Source organism: Perca fluviatilis, chromosome 7 (genome assembly GCF_010015445.1).
Source record: "Perca fluviatilis chromosome 7, GENO_Pfluv_1.0, whole genome shotgun sequence".
NCBI lineage: Eukaryota > Metazoa > Chordata > Actinopteri > Perciformes > Percidae > Perca > Perca fluviatilis.
This window is the reverse complement of record NC_053118.1, coordinates 35,578,407-35,601,240: the sequence shown is the minus strand read 5'-3', so window position 1 is coordinate 35,601,240 and position 22,834 is coordinate 35,578,407. Positions and strand designations below refer to the sequence as shown.

The 22,834-nt window shown below is 44.7% G+C and overlaps 1 protein-coding gene across 1 annotated transcript in view; it reads left to right on the top strand.

The window, feature by feature from the left end:
* si:dkey-22o22.2 (neural-cadherin) overlaps positions 1-22,532 on the top strand; it is a 241,089-nt gene extending 218,557 nt beyond the window's left edge. The window contains exons 24-34 of the mRNA XM_039805925.1: positions 1,090-1,304; positions 3,907-4,034; positions 4,712-4,839; positions 6,863-6,974; positions 8,407-8,587; positions 9,457-9,623; positions 12,039-12,303; positions 13,108-13,288; positions 14,336-14,586; positions 18,202-18,359; positions 19,493-22,532. Coding sequence (XP_039661859.1) covers positions 1,090-1,304; positions 3,907-4,034; positions 4,712-4,839; positions 6,863-6,974; positions 8,407-8,587; positions 9,457-9,623; positions 12,039-12,303; positions 13,108-13,288; positions 14,336-14,586; positions 18,202-18,359; positions 19,493-20,149 — 2,443 coding nt within the window. The 3' untranslated portion in view covers positions 20,150-22,532. The remainder of the gene's footprint in view (positions 1-1,089; positions 1,305-3,906; positions 4,035-4,711; positions 4,840-6,862; positions 6,975-8,406; positions 8,588-9,456; positions 9,624-12,038; positions 12,304-13,107; positions 13,289-14,335; positions 14,587-18,201; positions 18,360-19,492) is intronic.
* The last annotated feature ends 302 nt before the right edge of the window (positions 22,533-22,834 follow it).

The following is a 22,834-nucleotide window of genomic DNA, read 5'->3' as shown; positions in this document are numbered from 1 at the left end:
GGGACGGGTCTCAGACTGTGTCCTCCTCCGAAAAAAAACGTTTCTAATGGCCGTGCTTTCTAATGGCTGCAGTAGTTATGATGGTAACAGAGCAGAAAGTAAGGTGACGAAGTATAAGAGCGACAAATTTCCATGTAAGGAGGAATGTCACAGAAGACTTTCTCTCAAGAGACAAGGGATCATGTCCCCTGGTTCAAATGGATATTTAAAGATATTGATCTTAAAGGTCCCATGGCATGAAAATTTCACTTTATGAGGTTTTTTAACATTAATATGAGTTCCCCCAGCCTGCCTATGGTCCCCCCAGTGGCTAGAAATGGTGATCGGTGTAAACCGAGCCCTGGGTATCCTGCTCTGCCTTTGAGAAAATGAAAGCTCAGATGGACCGATCAGGAATCTTCTCCTTATGAGGTCATAAGGAGCAAGGTTACCTCCCCTTTCTCTGCTTTGTCCGCCCAGAGAATTTGGCCCACCCATGAGAGAGAGAGACATCATGGCTTTCAAACGAGAAAAGTGGCAGTTGGTCAAGGCCACACCCCCACCCTCCACCTTGCCCCCCCCCCCTCTCTCCTCCTCAATAGCTACAGACACAGAAATGGCACATCCTAAGGAAAGCTCATTGTAGGACTGGCTCTAGTGGCTGTAGTCCTGCACCAAAGCTGAATTTTGGGAAAGAGACTTCAGATACAGTATTAGGGGACCACTAAGGTCTATATAAAAGAGACTTCAGATACAGTATTAGGGGACCACTAAGGTCTATATAAAAGAGACTTCAGATACAGTATTAGGGGACCACTAAGGTCTATATAAAAGAGACTTCAGATACAGTATTAGGGGACCACTAAGGTCTATATAAAAGAGACTTCAGATACAGTATTAGGGGACCACTAAGGCCTATATAAAACAGACTTCAGATACAGTATTAGGGGACCACTAAGGTCTATATAAAAGCATCCAAAGAGCACCATGTCATGGGACCTTTAACTCAAATTTGAAATAAATTGAGTGGGTTTGAAGACGATCATCTTGTATAGAGATGTTGGTAATATCATCTTTTAATGATAAAATAATTTTCCTTCCGTGTTTCAGGTGTAAGTGTCCTCCCATGTTTGACGGTCCCGAGTGCCAGCAGACCAAACACAGCTTCGGCGGCCAGGGCTATGCCTGGTTTCCTCCCATCATGCCTTGCTTCCAGAGCCACATATCCCTGGAGTTCCTGGCTGAGGCGGCGAGCGGGCTGCTCCTCTACAACGGGCCGCTCGGCCCCGCCCACTCTGGGGAGCGGGAGGACTTCATCGCCGTAGGTGAGATTGCTGCTGAGGTGAAGCTCTAAACTGTTCAAAAAAGATTATTAAGTGCAAAATATTCTTATCAATGGCATTAAGGTTGCTTTCACTCCTTTTTTTTTTTTGATAATTTTTTGGTCATTTTCAGCCTTTACATTTGATAGGACAGATAGCTCTAGAGTTTGGTTCACTTTAGGTGAGAATGCAATCTGATCCAAAATATAGGAAGCAAACATAAAAACAGTGCCTTTATTAGCCAATTTAGGGACTTCTGTATGATTTAAGGGATGATAACTTTCAGATCCATAACCTATTCTGAGCACACATCGCTGGTCTTTTGTGTGACATCGTCATCTCACGTTGTTCGCCGTCTTCGTAAGTATTAGAAACACTGAAGCCGTGGCGCCCGGATAGCTCAGTTGGTAGAGCGGGCACCCAAATAAAGAGGTTTACTCCTTGACGCAGCGAGCCCAGGATCGACTCCGAGCTGCGGCCCTTTGCTGCATGTCGTTCCCCCTTCTCTCTCCCCTTTCATTTCTTCAGCTGTCCATAAATAAAGGCTTAAAAATGCATAATCTTTAAAATAAAAAAGAAATTAAAGCCAAAGCAGAAAACCCAAGACGTGATAAATTTGGTGTTGCTCCATTATTTCTGAGACAGGAAGTTACACTCAGATATTCTGTCCAATAGACCAGCGACCGTTTCCACCGTGCGACATTTGTTCACAATGTTTTGGTGCGCGTTGACAAAGTGCAGTGTGTGAACCAAATGAAAAAAAGTTGCAACTTCAACCCCGAATCAGACAGAGTCTACCAAACTATAGGTTTCTGGGCCAGGTGCCTGGGTGGGCAAGTGGTAGAGCGTGCGCCCATAGAGGCTTGACGCAGAGGCTTTGGGTTCGATTCCGACCCGCAGCCCTTTCCTGCTTGTTATTCCCCCTCTGTCTCCCCTTTCATTGCTAAGCTGTCACAGAACAAAGGAAAGATAAAATGATTTCTGAATTTAAAATGCGTTTTCCACATTTGTGTTTGTTTTACTACATACACTACTACATACACAATTATTGTAAGTATATATCTTATTATTTACAATAAACGTGACACAAAAGCGTGGTTTTTAATGATAGTTTAAAGGAGGGACAACAGGTCCTGACCCTTGCCTATGAGTGTGATGCTTCTCGCCGTGGCTCCTCTGCTGCTGCGAGAGAACTGTTTAAGACGCGGCATCTCTTTGCTAAAAGTCAACATTATTTTTAACTTCTAAGCGCTCTAACAAACTAATCTTGCAGTGCTGGTGGGAACGTGCTGCCAATCGCTCGTCCTTTTCAACCAACACAAAGCGGGAATCAATCCGGCGCTGTCGAGACAGTTTCTCAGTGGACAAAAAGAGCTTCATAAAATCTAATGTCAGCTCCCGGCGGTCCTGATGGGGTGTTAACGGATTAGCCCGCAGATGGTCTTTCAATCGCTTCTTGCATAATCTTGTGGCATTCAAGTTATGTAATTATTGAACCCGGTCTGATGCTGCTTGAGCACATGGAGGGGGAAAATCAGAACATGGCGGCAGCATTGATCGCTGGGAAGCGTTTTTCACTTGCGTGTTCAATACCATGGCTGTGAGGTTGGTCGGGTCACGCTCACATAGACACACACACATCTGACATGCACAACACACACACACACACACACACACACAATTGACTGGGTGGATTCCTGCAATTGTTGATGGGAGTCAGCAGTTTACAAAGTGATACCGAGAAGTGATGTTGAATCACCAAAATGTCACCTTTTCAGAAACAAAGGAAGAAACATATTATATAGATTTAAATGATATAGTTTTCAGTTAAACCAAAATTTGTATTTGATATAATTATTTTCAAAATATATAAAGTAAAGACTAGAGCTGTCAAGATTAATCAATTAACCGATTAGTTGTCGACTTTTAAATTAATCACCAACAATTCTGATAATCGATTAATCCGTTTGAGTCATTTTTTTATGAAAGAAAGTAAAAACTTCTCAGATTCAAGCTTTGTTAAATGTTAATATTTTCTACTTTCTTTTCTCCTCCGTGACAGTAAACTGAATATCTTTTGAGTTGTGGACAAAACGAGACATTAGAGGACGTCATCTTTGGGCTTTTGGGAAACACTGATCCACTTCTTTTTTTTTTTGCCCAAACAACTAATCCGTTAATCCAGAAAATAATCGACAGATTAATCAACAAAGAAAATAATCGCTAGTTGCAGTCCCAGTGAAGACACTACGCTCAATCAAAGCATTGGGATTTAACAATACCTTGTTGCGTTCTCAGGACTTCTTCTGTCCCAAATGTCCGTACGGAAATAAGAAATGGGGCTTCTGTATGATCTGCCCCCTCGGCATGCAATATGTTGCAGAACACAAACAAACTAAATTAATACATCTTGTTTAATGCTTTTAAATGACAAAATGTTAGAGTTAGGGTTAGGGTTCATGTGTCATGACAGTGTCACATCACTCTTATGTAGATACCTTCAAGTAAAGTGTTACCAAATACTGTAGGTAATAGATCAAGGCGGACGTGTGGTTTTACCGTGGACAGGAGAATAGTAAACTAAGACTCTCATCCTCCCATCCAGAGTTGAGGAACGGCGTTCCAGCACTGAGTGTAAACCACGGATCAGGAACCCTGACCCTGCAGCTCCCGCCCAAGTCCACCGTCAACGACCGCCGCTGGCACCGCCTCGACATCGTCAGCGACGGAAAGGTAGGACAGACTGGCGGACGGTTGGATAGAGATGGACGGGCGGATGCATAAACGGATGAATAGATTACAGTAGATGGATTGTTACGTGTATATATGTGTATATGTATATATATATAAAAGATATTATTTTAGGGGGATTCCCACTTTGTTCGACAGTGACAGTGGGTAGACAGGAAGGGGTTGTGGCGCAAGACACATGACACAAATTCATCCAGAAAATAATCCACAGATTGATTGACAATAAAATTCCTAGTTAGTTTAGTCGCAGCCCTTATTTCAGTGTTGTTGTTTTTTGACCTGATGATCATATTTAATGAGATACAGGTTAAAATATGTTGCAATATGTACATATGTTGTACATGTGGATTCTTTTAGTAATGGCATAAGATAATTCAATTCAATTCAATTCAATTTTATTTATAGTATCAAATCATAACAGAGTTATCTCTAGACACTTTACAGATAGAGTAGGTCTAGACCACGCTCTATAAATTCCAAAAAACCCCAACAATTACAGTAATTCCCTCAAGAGCAAGAATTAGCAGTGGCTATTGCGACAGTGGCAAGGATTCAATGGAGGTTTTCGACCTCCATTGAATCCTTGCCAATCCTTGTGTGTGTGTGTGTGTGTGTGTGTGTGTGTGTGTGTGTGTGTGTGTCATTGTCTCTGTGTGCAGGCTGTCCAGCTGATCCTGGACCAGTGTGGGGGGGCGGCAGTGAACGAGTTGGAGGGTGTCAGCGGGGACGCCCAGGAGACGGACGAGTCCGGCTGCAGAGCTGCAGGAGAGACGCCAGGAAACCAGAGGTGAGAGCAAACTAGTTTAGTGTGGTTTAATTAGTTTAGTTTAGTTTAGTTTAGTTAGTTTGTTTATGTACACACAGACGTGAAGTACACGCAGTAGAATTTAAAGGAACACGCCGACTTATTGGGACTTTGTCTTATTCACCCCAGAGTTAGATAAGTCCATACATACCCTTCTCATCTCTGTGCGTAACTCTGTCTGACGCCCCCACCGCTAGCCTAGCTTAGCACAGACTGTGGAGGTAACCGGCTCCATCTAGCCTAGCTTAGCACAGATCCTGGAGGTAACCGGCTCCATCTAGCCTAGCTTAGCACAGATCCTGGAGGTAACTTACGCTCCATCTAGCCTAGCTTAGCACAGATCCTGGAGGTAACTAGCTCCATCTAGCCTAGCTTAGCACAGATCCTGGAGGTAACCGCGTCTCCATCTAGCCTAGCTTAGCACAGATCCTGGAGGTAACTAGCTCCATCTAGCCTAGCTTAGCACAGATCCTGGGGGGTAACCGTCTCCATCTAGCCTAACTTAGCACAGATCCTTGGGGTCTACCGTCTCCATCTAGCCTAGCTTAGCACAGATCCTGGAGGTAACGCGTCTCCATCTAGCCTAGCTTAGCACAGATCCTTGAGGTAACCGTCTCCATCTAGCCTAGCTTAGCACAGATTCTGGAGGTAACCGTCTCCATCTAGCCTAGCTTAGCAGAGATCCTGGAGGTAACTAGCTCCATCTAGCCTAGCTTAGCACAGATCCTGGAGGTAACCGTCTCCATCTAGCCTAGCTTAGCACAGATCCTGGAGGTAACTAGCTCCATCTAGCCTAGCTTAGCACAGATCCTGGAGGTAACTGGCTCCATCTAGCCTAGCTTAGCACAGATCCTGGAGGTAACCGTCTCCATCTAGCCTAGCTTAGCACAGATCCTGGAGGTAACCGTCTCCATCTAGCCTAGCTTAGCACAGATCCTGGAGGTAACCGGCTCCATCTAGCCTAGCTTAGCACAGATCCTGGAGGTAACCGTCTCCATCTAGCCTAGCTTAGCACAGATCCTGGAGGTAACCGGCTCCATCTAGCCTAGCTTAGCACAGATCCTTGAGGTAACCATCTCCATCTAGCCTAGCTTAGCACAGATTCTGGAGGTAACCGTCTCCATCTAGCCTAGCTTAGCACAGATCCTGGAGGTAACTAGCTCCATCTAGCCTAGCTTAGCACAGATCCTGGAGGTAACCGTCTCCATCTAGCCTAGCTTAGCACAGATCCTGGAGGTAACTAGCTCCATCTAGCCTAGCTTAGCACAGATCCTGGAGGTAACTGGCTCCATCTAGCCTAGCTTAGCACAGATCCTGGAGGTAACCGTCTCCATCTAGCCTAGCTTAGCACAGATCCTGGAGGTAACCGTCTCCATCTAGCCTAGCTTAGCACAGATCCTGGAGGTAACCGGCTCCATCTAGCCTAGCTTAGCACAGATCCTGGAGGTAACCGTCTCCATCTAGCCTAGCTTAGCACAGATCCTGGAGGTAACCGGCTCCATCTAGCCTAGCTTAGCACAGATCCTGGAGGTAACCGTCTCCATCTAGCCTAGCTTAGCACAGATCCTGGAGGTAACTGGCTCCATCTTGCCTACTATAAAAAGTAAAAAAGCAGTTTTCATTTTCTATTTCGTACTTACCTCTCCTTCCTTCCACTTTTTTTCTTTTCCATATTTGTTGCTCCCCTGCTCCCCGCCCTCCTCCCTCTACTCCCTCCTTATCTTTCACCTTCTTATCCTCTTTCCCCTTTTCCTTCCTTCCTCTTCCCATTTTTCTTATCCTCTTACTCGTCCTCATCCTCTACCCATTTCCATTTTTCTAATCTCCTCCTCCATCTCCATCTCCATCATGCTCATGGCTTTATCCTCTTTCAATCTTTTTCTCCCTTTCTATCCTCCACCTTTTCCTTTTTCTTCCTCCTCCTCTCTTTCACGTCTACTTTTACTCTTTCTCTCCCTACCCCAAATCCTTTCCCCGTCTTCTTCCTCCTCTTCTTCCTCCTCAGGTATCTGAACGTCTTCCAGCCTCTTCAGTTGGGAGGAATGAAGGAAACGTCTCCGCATCGGCGTTACCGCAGTTTCACCGGCTGCATCCGAAACCTGGTGGTCGACAGTCAGGTGTGTGTGTGTGTGTGTGTGTGTGTGTGTGTGTGTGTGTGTGTGTGTGTGTGTGTGTGTGTGTGTGTGTGTGTGTGTGTGTGTGTTTTCCTTGCGTGTGTGTGTGTGTGTGTGTGTGTGTGTTCCTTGCGTGTGTGTGTGTGTAATATACATGAAAACCTGAAACTAAATGAGCTGCTGTGATTTTCTCCTGCTGCTCAGAGATAACCCAAAGGTCCCAAAATATTCCCCAGAAAAGTCTCCCACAATCCCTTGTGTTTTGGGGTTGTTTACTGTACTCGGCTGTGGTGTCTGGGATCGGGGTTATGGCTCTGGTCGTTAAATTGCATCCACGTTTCCTTCACTTGCTCACTTCATCGCGTCTTAGTCCGTCCCACCTAGGAAGCACGGGAGAGACGCAAGGAAATCATGCAAGGAGAGAGGAAACAAGGAAATGTGTGTGTGTGTGTATATATATGTATATATATATACATATATATATATATATATATATATATATATATATACATGTATATATATATATATATACATATATATGTAAATTGAATCGCAATTATTATTTTGGCCTCTTAAGGATCACAAAAACTGAAAAATCGACAGAAAAACTATTATTTTGCAATTTAAAAAAAATAAAATGTAATTCAATAATTGCATAATCTTTCCAAAAGTCAATTAGTAATCATGTTAAATATTCGTGATTTCAATATTGACCAAAATATTCATGATTATGATTTTTTTTCCATAGTCAAGCAGCCCTAATATGGTGCTAATGTTGCCCAAACCATCTTAAAGTTGTCCTGAATCACCCAAGTGAGTCCGACTGCGGCTTGCAAGACCCTCCAAGTTCCGCCCCTTTCAAGCTGTGATTGGCTAGTACTATAAAACACATTCATGATTCCCGGAGGATGAATCATGAGGACAAAATCAGGACAAAATGACCTCGTCATCATCAAAATGTTCGCACTCCCTCGAGGTTCAAACCTTTTGATTTTGGAAATTGAATTAGCCAAATGTTTTATAACAAAAAATAAATAAAGAGAGAGAAACATAATCCCCCGTAACATGCTTCTGTTTGCTCTGTAATCAGAGCCGCTTTCTTGATTGCTTCAGAAATTCAAAACACACATTTTGAAGTTAATGCGTTAAGGTGCTTCTGACACGCCACAGAATGAAAGCGCTGCACGGCTGCCAGCCGAAAAACAACCAGCCTGTTCAGACGTTTAGTGCATGTCAAATTCAGTCTTACTGCAATTCGGTCTGAAAGGAGGACAGACTGTAGGATTTCTAAACACTCCCTTAATCATGTTCGCACGCTTTTATAAAGGTTGTGCGGAAAGTGATACGCACACAGGACGATTGGTACATGAAAATTAAGAATTAGAACGAGAGAAAGAATCAAGCTAATTGTCTTCCTCCTCCCTCCATCCCTCAGGTGTACGACCTGGCGTCTCCAGGCGAGAGCGTGGACAGCGCCCCGGGGTGCAGGCTGACCGACGGGGTGTGTGTGACCGCGGCCGGTCCCTCCTGCGGCGCTCACGCCTCCTGCCTCGCCGACTGGGGCTCCTTCAGCTGCGAGTGCCACCCAAGATACACGGGACACAAGTGTGACAGCGGTGAGAGAGCCTGACTGTGTGTGTGTGTGTGTGTGTGAATGGAAAATTAGATCTTTGAATTAGAAGTTTGAACAAAAGAGACCCCTGGTCTTTGAGTCTGATGTAGTACAATTTTAGCACCGAAAGCAAAAAGTGACCTTTTCAGTCCGTTTTCCACTCACAACTAGTTTAACTGTTGGCTTAACCGACCGGCTTGTTGTGGCAGTTATTCAACTCAAAACAGAGGGATATGGGACTGTTCAGGCCATCTGTTTTAGTCTAAATAACAGTGAACAGAGGTCTTCTGGAAGACTTGGAGTTCAGCTTTTCTTTGAGAAAAGAACAAAGAACGGCACTGAAGTCATTTTTAAAAAAGGAAGATGTGTTCAGAGTTTTGCCGACCGGATACGGCAAAAGCTTAATCTATCAACTAGCTTCTCTACCTTCTTCGTCGCTCTGATTGGTCGTAGCGCTATCCTGTCGCGTGCAGAGGGAATTTGAAAGACAACCGTTTATCCCGCCCCTCTGATTGAGCCCTGCCAATGGAGAGTTCCCAGATCCAACATCTGGATGTGGGTCTGGCTGGTCAGGCTACAACAGCACTGCCCCGACAAAAAAATCTCCTTTCAATGGAACTGCAACACACAAATACAAAGGCTAAAATCAAACTGGGTCATAAGCCATTAAAGGTTCTGTATGTTAACATGTATTAATTCATTTTTGTGAGACCTTTCTTAACTTCCTCTGTTGCCTGTGGAGTGATTTCTATTCAAAGGACTCTGGACGTTTTTTTTCAGGCCAGGAATTCAAAAAGAAAAACTCGAGTGCTGGTAAATGTGAGTTTTTATTCATGTGAGTGAGTTAACATGGCTTCATATCTCCCCCTGCAGCCGTCCCAGAGTTCTCCTTCGACTCGGGCAGCGTTGTGCGTTATCAGCTCAGAGGAGGCGGCAGCTCTCGCCGCACAAACGTCCAGCTGCTCCTCCGAACCAGAGCCACCTCGGGCACCCTGCTCTCCGTGACGTCCCGGGATGCCAGCGAGTATATCGTCCTGGAGGTCAGTCCACCCGTCAGCCCGTCATTAACGCTCTGAGGTCTAAGCCATTTTCTTTTATATTTAGTTGATGTAGCAGCAAAGTAACACAGTCAGGAAAGTGAAGAAGGTAGGCAGGAAGACAGCCTCTGATTGGTCGACACACTCACCTGACAACATTCTGGGAGTCAGGATGGTTGGGGGCTGGCAAAATTATTGTGCAAAAATTTTGAAACAAAAGTCTCTGCCGTTCCAGGCTGGATGCTAAACTTCAGGAAGGGCTAGCATCACACAGAAGTCCTCTTTGGCAAGGCCCAGATGTTAGCTAAGCAATCAGAACGACGCTAGCTTGAAGCGATGCATTCATAATTATTTATTCATTTTACAAAGACACCGTAATTCCACGTTGGATTAAAACGCTTCTGGATGGCCTACAATCATATGTCATATATAAGACCTTATTGAAATGGAGCATCTCTTTGATTTATTATTTATTTTTATTTTTATTATACAGATCCCCATTAGCTGACGCCTAGACAAGCTAGCTAGTCTTCCTGGGGTCCAAAACAACATTTAATCAGACAATATTAAAACATTTTGTAACATATATAGAAAAGAAATACAGCAATATCTGCTTCCAGAACTAAATAACACAAAAGACTCCAAAAAAAGTTTAATTAAAAATTAAAATTACATAAAAACAGTAACAAACCAAGCAAATAGAGAAATATCTTGAAAACAAAGTTGTATATTACAGTATATTACATGGCTAACATTAAGGTAGCTCTCATAGACAGAGTATTGTGAGCTAAAATATTTTTAAACACACAATAAGATTAAAACAGCCTCAGCCTCAGTAAGATTTGACTTTATTTTTAAAATATACCTTTCCTGTGATAAAACCAATGTTACTTGGGATATTATTCCACAAAGAACTTGCTCTGTAAATGAAAGCTTTTTTTCAGGTTATTGGATTTTGGTAAAGGTGGAATCATCTGCCCCCTACTGGCTCCTCTTGTTAAATAAGTATGGATATCTGAACTGTAAGTTATGCTATCAAACATAAATGATGGTGTCTGAGTTTGAATAACAGAGTCCAACAAAGTAAGCACATTGGCTAATAGTCTTTTTTTCAACACTCAACCATTTAAGACATTCATGCATTTTAACAACATTGGACCTAGGATTGCACCTCAGAACAAGTCTGACTGCTTTAGTGTTGATCTGGAGATATTGAATATGACATAAAAGGTGAGACTTCAGACCTTTGACGTCACACACTTCCAAACACAGCGGATGTGGCTTTTATCACTGCATTCACAAATTAAAACCGACGCTCATTTTATCCAGTGTTGTAATGTAACAAAGTACAAATACTTCATTACCGTACTTAGGTAGAATTTTCACGTATCTGTGCTTTACTTCGTTATTTGTTCTTCTGGAAACTTCCACTTTTACTCCACTACATTTCAGCATTTTTCGTGACTCGTTAGTTGCAAGAACTGTTTTCATTCGTTGGAGAGAAAGGTTCTTCCTCAACCAAAAAATTAAAAATTGCATTTCTGTTGATGTCAGACTTTGAATTTGATGTTTAAGAAGGTGTGGAAACCCTGAACAGTATGCTTCACTATACGGAAGCCACAATAAAGTTCATAATCAAAGTGTAAGTTAAGTACATTTAATATCAGGAAATTTCTTTTGATACTTAAGTACAGTAAATATCAGATACTTTGAGACTTTTACTCGTTATATCCCAAAAGGTGACTTGAACTTTCACCAAAGTCAACATACTTGTACTTTTACTCAAGTATTGCTTTCAAGTACTTTATTCAAGACTGATTTAATCTTTTTACAGTCCCTCCAGAAAAACGCGATTATGCGATCGCATAATTCAATGCATAATCAGCCAAAGTCTGCATATTGATGCGGGGGGCCGCATTTTTTCAAATACGCCGCACTTTCGCCGCAAAAATTGGCGATTTCCGTGCAAAATATGCAGGGTGTTCGCATGATTTCATAATCCCCGCATTTTCGTTGCAAAAAAGTCACATATATCTTAGCAGAAGGTTGAAAAATGTTGCGTTTACTTCACACAAGAGCAGCCATTTTCCCCTGTTACTATGGGAACGTTATGAAGTGACGTAATTAAGCGACGTGAACATCATTGAAAAACAGGGTGTTTTTCTCTTTTTCATCAAACCACAGTTTTTGAAAGTTCCCGCAATTTTCATCGCATAAAATTGCATAAATATCCCACATATTCCATCGCATTTTTTAAGAAAACGTGCCCCATAATCAATGATTTTTGCCCCGCAACAATCACAAAAATATATGATTTTTACACAAGAGCATATAGACAGGAGGCATTATGGGAAGTTTTTTTTAGAAACGCTGACTTTTTGGAGGGAAATGTTGCTGAGCTCATCTTCTCTCCTTCAGATCATGGAGGGTCACCTCTCTGTTCGGGCCAACCTGGGCGACGGCGCCCACGCCCTGCGGCTCCCCGGCCAGCGGCTGGACATCGGCCAGTGGGTCCTGGTCGGCCTCGTTCGCCATGACAACCTCTTCACCCTGCGGCTGGAGCAGGGCGGGGGCTCGCGGGAGGTCCAGGCCCGGCTGGGGAGCCGCAGGGAGATGGTGGTTCACCCGGCCAGCGTGATGGTCGGCAACGGGCCGACCGCTGGAGACCAGGCCGACTTTCACGGTGAGACCTGGATTCTACTAACCTGACTCCGCCAGATGGATCGCTTCGCATTTGCTCGCCATATCCATCTGGGAACTTTCTGTTGGCGAAAATACTGGTTAGCCGATTGGATAAACCATCTATGTCTATCACCACCTATATGTTGGTGATAGACGGGCCAAATCAACCAATCAGATCAAACTCTTGCCGAAACCAGTCGGGAGAAGAGCAAAAACATCTTTTCCTCCGAGAAAAGCCTCCAGTGCCGTTTTTTAGCTCTTCTTTAAATGAAGGAATACTTTCTAATTCAGATAAAACTTTCTGAGATAGCTACGCTCGTCTCATCCGTGGAAGCCGCCACGTTGTTTAGACTGAACAGTCGCTTCTCGTTACGTAACACCTAAATCCAACTCAAAATCAACACTGATTGGTCGGTCGTTTGGCGAACGGCTCCAAATTTTCTCTAGATGCCAAACTGATCTGCGAGTAGAAAACTGGAGCTCGCCAGATCAGGACAGTCTCACGAGACTAGGATTCTACTGCTTTTTTTATTTCAGATTATTTTTTGGACATTTTTAGGCCTTTATTTGGATAGGACAGTTTAGACTTTAAAGGGGAGAGAGAGGGAGGAATGACCGCAGGTCGGCGTCGAACCTGCGGCCGCTGTGTCAAGGAGTTAACCTCTATATATGGGCGCCTGCTCTACCAGGTGAGCTAACCAGGCGCCCCAGATTCACCCTGGTTCACACTGATTTGACAAATGACTGAATCATATTCGCATTATTCTAATCCAGACCAAACTAAACTGGGCGTTTCCTCCCGCAGGCTGTCTGCGGGACGTTCGTTTCAACGCTCAGGTCCTGCCTCTGGACGGGCAGAGCCGGGACTTGGTGACGGTGTTGGAGAGGCGGGGCGTCACCTCGGGGTGCTCTAGCGACGCCTGCAGCAGCCAGCCGTGCCTCAGCCCACTGCGCTGCATCGACCTGTGGCGGAAACACCAGTGCAAGTAAGACACACACATACACACACAAACACACACCCACACATCCAAACAGAATGGTTCACCTTTATAAAACATAACACAAGAGCCAGCCCTAACCTAGGCATGTTTTCAGCTGATTTTGTCACTTATTTTGACGTTTTTCTCAGGGTTTTTTGGCAATATTTCTGACATTTTTGTCACTTTTTGTCACTTTTTTTAATGATTTGGTCTCTCTGTCCAGCATTTTTGACATTTTGTCACCTATTTCAATGTATTTATCACTTTTTTCAACAGTTTTTGTCGCTTTTGTGGACAATTTTGGCGTTTTTTTTAATCTCTTAAATTTCCTTTACTCATTTGGACTTCCTGCGCCCCCTAGCACTTGCCTATATGACTATGCTACCGGTCAGCCCTGGATGTCAGTAACCCTTAGAGAACGAACCGCCCCCCGGCGGCCACAAGAGATCTGCGCGAGGTTGTTGTTTACGTGAGACATGACATGAACCTGTGTACAACGATGTAAAATAAAAACCATAACAGCTAGAGCGTTCGTTCTGCTTGCAGCAGAGAGCTTCTGTTTTTCACCCCATCACGTTGGACGCTCATGATGAAGTTATCCCATCACGGGACGTCCGGAGCAATACCGCAGGCGGACCTGTTCTGTTGCAGATGAAACTATCAAACCACTCTTACAAAATGTACATTATCTCATGAACTTAAAGTTCTAATAATTTCTGGAGTGTTAAGAAATATTTCGTTCACATTTCTGCACTTAGAAATATTTTGGATCAATATGTTTTGTGTGTTTATGTAGGTAAATTTGATGAAAACACATGTCCAATTTTTTTTTTATTGTTTTAATTTATGACACAATTTTCCTACTTTTAATAATGATTATGGTTTAGTGACTTATATAACCCTTTAGCATAGATTGTGCTGATTTTAGGGATATGAAGCATTTGAAAATACTCCAGGAAATGACATCACATAAACAAAAATACCAATGCAGGCACTGGACCGTTTCTTTTGCAGAGTTCAAAGGGTTAACTGTCTACCTGTCTTATCTCCCAGGTGCCCCGGTGGTCAGGTGACAGTGACAGATGACTCCGGGCAGCAGCGCTGCGTGCCGTCGCCCTGCCGACCGTCTTCCTGCCGCAACGGCGGCACGTGCCAGGCGCTGTCGCCCGACACGTACCAGTGCCGCTGTCAGGAGGGGTTCAGGGGTCAGCGCTGTGAGCTGGGGCAGGTCAAAGGTCACCGGCTGGCCGCCCTCAGCCCCAGCTCCATCCTGGCCATCAGCATGTGTCTGCTCGTCTTCTTCGGTAAGAGAGAAGAGAGTTTTTCGTGAAGTAGATCTAAAAAGGAATGAATTGAGGTGAACCGTACTGAGCTTTGAGACAAGATTGGCTTCACTCGTCTTTAGGTAACACAAATCAAACAGTCAGAAATTTAACTTATGTTCATATGTTAAACTGGCTGTTCTGAACGCTCCGTGTGTTGGTGCTTCTGTCTGACTCACAGACAGTGATAGGAACCCACTTGTTCTAGAGTAAAGACAGCACTAGCTAGTTAGCATAAGCTGTGATGGCTAAATGAAGAGCAACATGTAGGCTACTGTAGTCTGGATCAACAGAATCACATTTCTGGGGTAAAGACTGACATCACTCGCCGGATGTCAGGCTCCCGCTCTCCATGTGTTGCCGTTCTCAAAATTCATTTCTTCGGGGAAACAACAACAAACTTTTAAGCGGGGTCAGCCCTATGTTCCCACAGCCCAATTGTCCCAGAGCCCTATGTTCCCACATTTCTAACAATGTTTTTATCACTGAAAATTAGGGCCTATGTTCCCACATTTGTAGGACATTTTCAAAATTAGGCCCTATGTTCCCACATTTCTAGGACATTTTCAAAATTAGGTCTTGTGTTCCTACATTTCCCTTCAATTTAAGCCCTATCCTCCCACAAGATTTTTTTAGGGTTAGGGTTTAGGGGGATAAAATCTGTTACAAATTTATTAAAAAGGAAATGTGGGAACATAGGGCCTAATTTTGAAAAAAAATCTTAGAAATTTGGGAACATAGGGCTGTGGGAACATAGGCACGCTCCGCTTCGAGCTAGCAAGCTACACGCTGAAAACAACAAGTTTTGATTTGGGTGGTGCAACAAGGCAGGTCTGCTCGGTTCTTTCAGGGAATGATTGTAAAGATTTACAAAGAATATGTTTAGGGTGTTTCCTCTCTAACTGGGACGTTTTAGGACAGATTGGTGGGGTTGCTGTGGACGAAATACACACGGAGATACACTGGTAAGAGCCAATGAGGTTTAACCATGTATCAGCTCATTTAAATATCTCACGTTACTGTGTTGTGTCAACAGTTAACTTCATTTAATATTGGATGAGGAGTTTTCTTCTGCAGGTTTCAAATGTTCCACCAAAACAAGTTTCTTCCTGAGACTATTTAGCAGAGCCACTGTTGCTGCGTCCAGAGCTTAGCGCCGCCCAAGACGATTCTGATCGGTTTAAAGAAATGCCAACAACCCAGAAAGCTTTCTTCTCCTATCCCAGAATGCATCTGTGGTGTAGCCAGACCTTCCTCCACAGCGGTGTGGAGATAAGAGCTCTCAATGTCAGACTAGATGTACAGTAACTTTACCAAACTTGAACAGAAAAAGAAAACTCCAACATTAGAAAAGGCTTTTGAGTTTTTGTGAGAACTACAGGTTTCCTAATCTAAGTGTTTACCCTATTACTCGCAGTAAACATTTTATAATAATAACACAGACATTGGCATTTTTGACCAGAATGTTAAAGCAGTGAACACTTTCACAAAACCAAGAATCCCATGAAGGATTTTTAGTTTATTAACATCGAGTGAAACTCCAGAGGAAATACAGGGATGAGTGTGTGTCTAAATGTGATGTAAACTGAACCGTGTCCTTTAAAGACCTTTTGTTCTAACGTTGTGTAACAGTGTGCACAAAAGATCAATAGGTTTTCCATTTGCATCGATCAATGAATGGGCCTACAGACAGATTTAGGTTTCGTAACATTCACAGAACAATTGTGTCATTTTTAAGACCTCGATATATCTGATTAATTAATACTGATTAGTTTTAATTAGTTTTCCCACATGACAGTAAAACCCTTTTAGCCTGGTCCTACCAGACTCTGGTACTCTAGCCTGGTCCTACCAGACTCTGGTCCATTAGCCTGGTCCTACCAGACTCTGGTACTCTAGCCTGGTCCTACCAGACTCTGGTCCATTAGCCTGGTCCTACCAGACTCTGGTACACTAGCCTGGTCCTACCAGACTCTGGTCCATTAGCCTGGTCCTACCAGACTCTGGTACACTAGCCTGGTCCTACCAGACTCTGGTCCATTAGCCTGGTCCTACCAGACTCTGGTACTCTAGCCTGGTCCTACCAGACTCTGGTACACTAGCCTGGTCCTACCAGACTCTGGTCCATTAGCCTGGTCCTACCAGACTCTGGTACTCTAGCCTGGTCCTACCAGACTCTGGTACACTAGCCTGGTCCTACCAGACTCTGGTCCATTAGCCTGGTCCTACCAGACTCTGGTACTCTAGCCTGGTCCTACCAGACTCTGGTACATTAGCCTGGTCCTACCAGACTCTGGTACTCTAGCCTGGTCCTACCAGACTCTGGTACATTAGCCTGGTCCTACCAGACTCTGGTACTCTAGCCTGGTCCTACCAGACTCTGGTACATTAGCCAGTTAGCTAGCGTTAGCCTTAGCCAACTCCTTCACCACTAACGGAGAGAGCTGGAAAATCAAACTGTTCCCGAACCCCGTGGGGAGGAGGGCCACGACATCATGGCCCCCCAACACAACTCAGCAAAGTTGGTTCTTGCTCGAGCTTTAACTTCTGGATATTCTCCGCCGCCATTACGGAACTACAACTCAAACTAGCGCAAGTCATGACCTCAACGTCATCGTTTCTCAGCCACTCCCTCTGTTCGCTGATTGGACCGGTAAAGATTTGACCGGAGAAAACCCGCGAATATACCGCAAACCCAGATGGAGTACTGAAGGGAAATGAAAATTGAGCGGAAGTACGTGGGAGGGCGGAGCCAGGCTAGAACCCTTTCCCCCTGTCCAAAAAAACAAACCAAACAGCTAACATCTGTCTGCAATGGGAAAGGTTACAATCGTCATTCACTCCTGGGACAAATGACTCTGCAGTACCGACGGGTATTTCTCGGTTCCAGCTCTGATCTCCGGTGAACGTACAGCTGCAGTTTGCAGTTTTGTGCACTTGTTTCGGAAAGCTGTAGCAGGAAAAACACCAGTTTACTCCAGCATATTGGTGACATCGAACGTGAAACCCCAGAAAAACAGACAGACAGACAGACAGGCGTAATCGTCTACTGGCACGGGAAAGGAGTCAATCAGATAGTTTTACCCCCTTCTAAACCTGCATATACATACTGTGTACTTTTGGTGGAAAGAGGATATAAAACTTAATTTCCTGACATGTTGACAAAGATTTTAGAAGCTTGTTTTCTTCTAAATTTGACTGTGTGGCTCACAGTGTGAAGGAAATTAAAGACCCCATTATGGGTTCAATTGCTGTTCACCTGATTATAGTAATTATACTGTAATGTAATTACAATGTAATTATACTGTTTCTAAATAATGTATTGCTAATATATATATATTGAGGTGTAATGACTCCACAGAGCCGTTTTAATGAGCTTCTGCTGCTGAAAATGTACAGGAAGGAAGTGAAACCTGTCCCGATGGTGCAGAGACACATTTACACACAGATGCATATTAATACTGTCCTCCTCTCTCACTCTGTGTGTGTGTGTGTGTGTGTGTGTGTGTGTGTGTGTGTGTGTGTGTGTGTGTGTGTGTGTGTGTGTGTGTGCGTGTGTGTGCGTGTGTGTGTGCGCGTGTGTGTGCGTGCGTGCAGCGGTGCTGGTGGCGGTGACGGTGTGGAACCAGAAAGGCAGCCGCAACAAGTTCAGGAAGCGAGGAGTTTACCACATCCCCGCTGAACACGAGAGCTGGGAGGACATCCGAGAAAACATCCTCAACTACAACGAGGAGGGAGGGGGGGAGCAGGACCAGGTACACACACACACACACACACACACACACACACACACACACACACACCACACACACACACACACTGGATGTTCTACTTTTTACGTAACAGCTTACTTTTATATAAGCTTGAAACGAGAACATTTTATTGGCCAACAAACGTCAGTGTGGTCCAACAAAATGAGAGCTGGTTGATGATTGTGAGTTTTATTTTGAATTAAAGTGAGCGAGCCTTGAGCTGACAACAATTCAAAGTGAAACAAATAGCAGCCCTAAACCAAACACCCAGATAAAACGCATCAGTGCCACTTTGTCTGTGTCATCTTTCTGTGTTAGGCCGGTTACACACTGGTTGCGTCGCGCGAGTGTGTCAGCTGCGTGGCGTGTCCGTTTATATGTCTCATGTTAACAGGTTAGAGCCAGAGGTGTATAGTCCAGGTGCCAGAAAGTAGAAATCCTGTCCAGCAGCTGTCCCAACCATCACTAAACCAGCTCCTCTACCAGGTAGATGAGCTCGTTAGTGAAAACACCTGTTCTAGATGTAGAGGCAGATCCAAAAACATGGCAGGATTTTTACTTTCTGGCACCTGGACTATACACCTCTGGTTAGAGCTTACACACTGCCTTATCAATGGGAAACATCCATGTGTCCAGACAAGGCTAGCAGCAGCAGCACCGCGTCAGACACGTTGCTGGCGTGTAAACACATAGAAAAATCCACGCAGCTGACACGCAACAGAAACGCCACGCTCACGCCACGCAGCCAGTGTGTAACCGGCCTTATAGGCACGGCCCGGTTACCGGTTTCAAGGTATACCGCGGTTTGAAAAAGTCACGGTTTCAAAACCACTAAAATTTTCTCTCATACCGTTGCTGAGGTATGAGCGGTCAAGGACTGAAAGTGCAGTTTAGAAATCTCTCTCCCTGCCAGTGTGCAGTGTGTTCAATGGGAAAAAAGTTGTTTTTTTTACCCAGACATTTTTAAAATAATACATTTTATTTAAAGCTGTAATTGCAGTACCGCAATACCGTGAAACGGTGATATTTTTGCTGAAGGTTATCATACCGTCGGTATCCGGTGGAGGAAGGTCTGGCAAAGCGATCCTAAATTATCTCTGACTGTGTGTGTCCCGCCCTCCTTCCTTTTCTTCCAGAACGGATATGACATCACCGAGTTGAAGCGCCCGCTGTGCTCCAGTCTGTCCCAGTCCTCGTCTTGCACCACGGCGCCGCTCATCAAGTCCTCGCCCGGCTCGCAGGAGGAAGTCCACCCGTCGGGCTCCTCCTGCAGCTCCGGCGCTCCCTACCTCAGCATCCCGCATCACCACCACCACCACCACTACCAGCACGCCACCGCCAACGCCTTCGCCAACTACACCCCTCACGTAGGCAGGGACGTCCCGCCAGAGACGCGGGACGGTTACGCGGACGCCCCGTCGGGGCCGCGCTCTCACGTGGACTTCAAAAGCTACGTGGCGCGAATCATCTGGGAGGCGGACAACGACGGCGAGGCGCTGCCGCCGGACGCCTACCACGTCTGGTGCGTGGAAGGCTCCGGGTCGTCGGCGGGAAGCCTCAGCTCGCTGGGGTCTGCCGCGTCACGCAGAAACGTTGTCGCCGGGGACGACGCCGACGAGGAAGAAGAGGGCGAAGGAGGGTTTGTTTGCGACAGGCTGTCGCGCTGGGGCCCAAAGTTCCAGGCTCTGAGCGAGATGTACGACCGGCCCCAGCTGGCCCTCACGTACAGGGACGCCGTGGCGTACATACAGCGGAGCCACAGCCACGACCCGCTGCCCCACCACCACCATTAGGGGGCGCTACACAGACAGTTACACCAGTGACTGCACAAGGCTCTGGTTCCGGGTAGGGCTGGGTACCGAATTCATTCGACTTTTTAGGCACCAACCGGATTGCCTCTGAAGCATCATGTATGACGTCATTCAATACCAAATTTCAATACCTAAAGGAGTCAATCTCATCAGCGTCAGTGAGCCAATAAGCATGCAGCATGCTTCTACCAAGATCTAATAATGCCTGTGATTGGCTGTCTAACGTTACACGTCGTAGAGACGCACAGGAGCTCTCGTTTTATTGCCACGTTGCAACGTTTTGTCGCGGCTGAAGGTGGCCCAGGTGTTTTCATGGCCCACGTTCAGCCCCAACAACACGTGGCAACGTTTAAAAAAAAAAAACTGAAACAGGGTTGCGTTGAACACCCTGTTGTTTACAGACACGTCTCTGCTGATTGGCTATCACCTTTTGACATACCCACCAATGAGACACACCCACCAAAAGAGAGAAAACACATCTCAAAGCCTAAAACATGTTGTTCAACCAGGAAACCATGGCAAAAAATTTTTTTGAGGTTGAACGTGGCCCTGTGTAGGTGCATACTGGGCCTTAAAATCTGATTGGCTGCACCTTAAAATCCTCAGTCCTGATTTGCTGCTGGTGCTGATTAAAGGCAAGGCCAACCATTCACCCTGTAACCAATCAGGAGAGGCAGCTGCCATGTGAGTAAAATGTTTTTAGCTCAAAATGAACTGAGGGCACACGTTTAGTTTGTAGGAAAATGAGACTTTTCATCAAACAGAAACTGGTTCACACTCAAAAGAAATAGTTTTTAAGCACTTCTCATTTCTGGTGTATATATGCATTACAAAGATTTTGAATATGAACCAGTTTGCTTGTTTTTTGCTGGTGTCGAAAACTCCCTCGGTGGCTGTAGCAGAATGTAGTTGTTGCCTTTTTTTTGTCTTTTTTGATATAAGTGGGGCTACAACTAACTATTTGAATCATCTATTAATCTGCCAAGTCTTTTCTCAATTAATTGTCTCTGGAACGTCTGAAATTTGTGGAAAAAGTTGTCTTGAAATTTCTCGTTTTGTCGTAAAGACATTCATTACAATCTAGAATAAAGAAAAGCGCAGCTCCTATCCAGATAGCTTGACAAGTTACTTGTGCGGTTTATGGAATAACCAAATAGTTTGCCAACAAATTGACAAATCATTTCAGCTCTTTCTGCTGGGAGTCAGAAGTGTTAATATCCTGCACACAAAGACGCAGATTGCTTTGTGTGTCATAATGAAAAATGGCGTCAATAGAAACAAATGCCGTCAGAAATCCTCCCGTGTCTTCAGGAGATGCTCTGCTCCCCTGGCGCTGACGGATGGCGGCAGTAAAGCGGTGACACGTTCAGGGCCGCAGGTTCATCCCACTCTCCGGATGTTTTCGTCATGTAGAAAAGCAACTGTGCGACGAAGAGGGTCGAAGTTTTCAGTTCAGCGGCTTGAAATAACGAAGCACCGGGAGAACCGTTGATGGGTTCATGTAGCAGCTTTACACAACAACGTGTCAAACATCTTTATTTATGTCACTTTTTCCAAGTTCAACGTGCTGTATCTATTTCATTTGTCGGCAGTTTCTCGGTCACTGGCTTTTATTCTTGAAAAATGTGGACTTTCAGAGTAAAAGGCGACTGTGTTTATGTTTTCCGGGGGGAATATTAGCATCAAACTATGTCAGAAATGTTGCGGGTGACTTAAGAATGCTTCTGGTTCATTTGTTAACTCTGACAACATCAAGGTCTCGATGTGAGTCTTCTGTTTAGGGCATTTTAATGTAGCGTTTAAATCTTTTTATCTGCGCCCCGGCAGTTTACACTTTACCACACAACCCCGCACCCGGCAAACAAAAACTTATTTCCACAGAGAAAATCTCCCAAGGCCTTTTATTTTTTTTCCCCCTTCTTAAGAAACATCTATTCCCGTCGCTGCTGTCGGCATTTTCTACAAATTAACCTCCAACGAACCCAAGAAAACTGCTTTTATCCTCTCTTTTCTACCTTCCTGTTGCACTAGCAAATGCTGCAGAGTCCTCAACACGGCACCGAGGAATCTGTCTGCCAGTAGCACAAAAGCGTGGACAAATAAAGGCCTTGCGAGCGCGCCGTGCGAAACCCCCTTTTTAACCCCAAAGTTTCCAACATGTAAAATAAGATTTGATAGTTTTGAAATGAGAGATTATTTTTCTACTCCCTCGTAGAGACTTCCCAGGAGCTCCTTTCCACTTTCAGTTAGGTCGTGCATCGCGTAAACGTGCTTGATGGCGTCACTTTGGGTGCTTCTGTTGTTTCACTAGTTTGTCATCTTGTTCGGGGCCGACGTTAGACGTGAATTCGCCGAGGCTCCAGGGGGAGGGGGGGGTTCCAGGATTTTTGGCACAGTGGGGACTAATAATCAGTGGGGGGGGGGGCATTTTATCAGAATAGAGCATAGACAATCTGCTTAGAAATATAGGAACTATTGGATAGGATAGTGCAACACAGTGTGATTCTCCTAAATACAACATCACATTCATTATTAATCTTACTCGTTTTCATTTCAAACAAATTGTATGTACATCAGAATACAATAAACATTTTCTATTGGCTCAGTGTGACACACTGCTTTGTTCCATGGAATCAGAATTTTGGGTAGTCGCCATGGAAACACGAA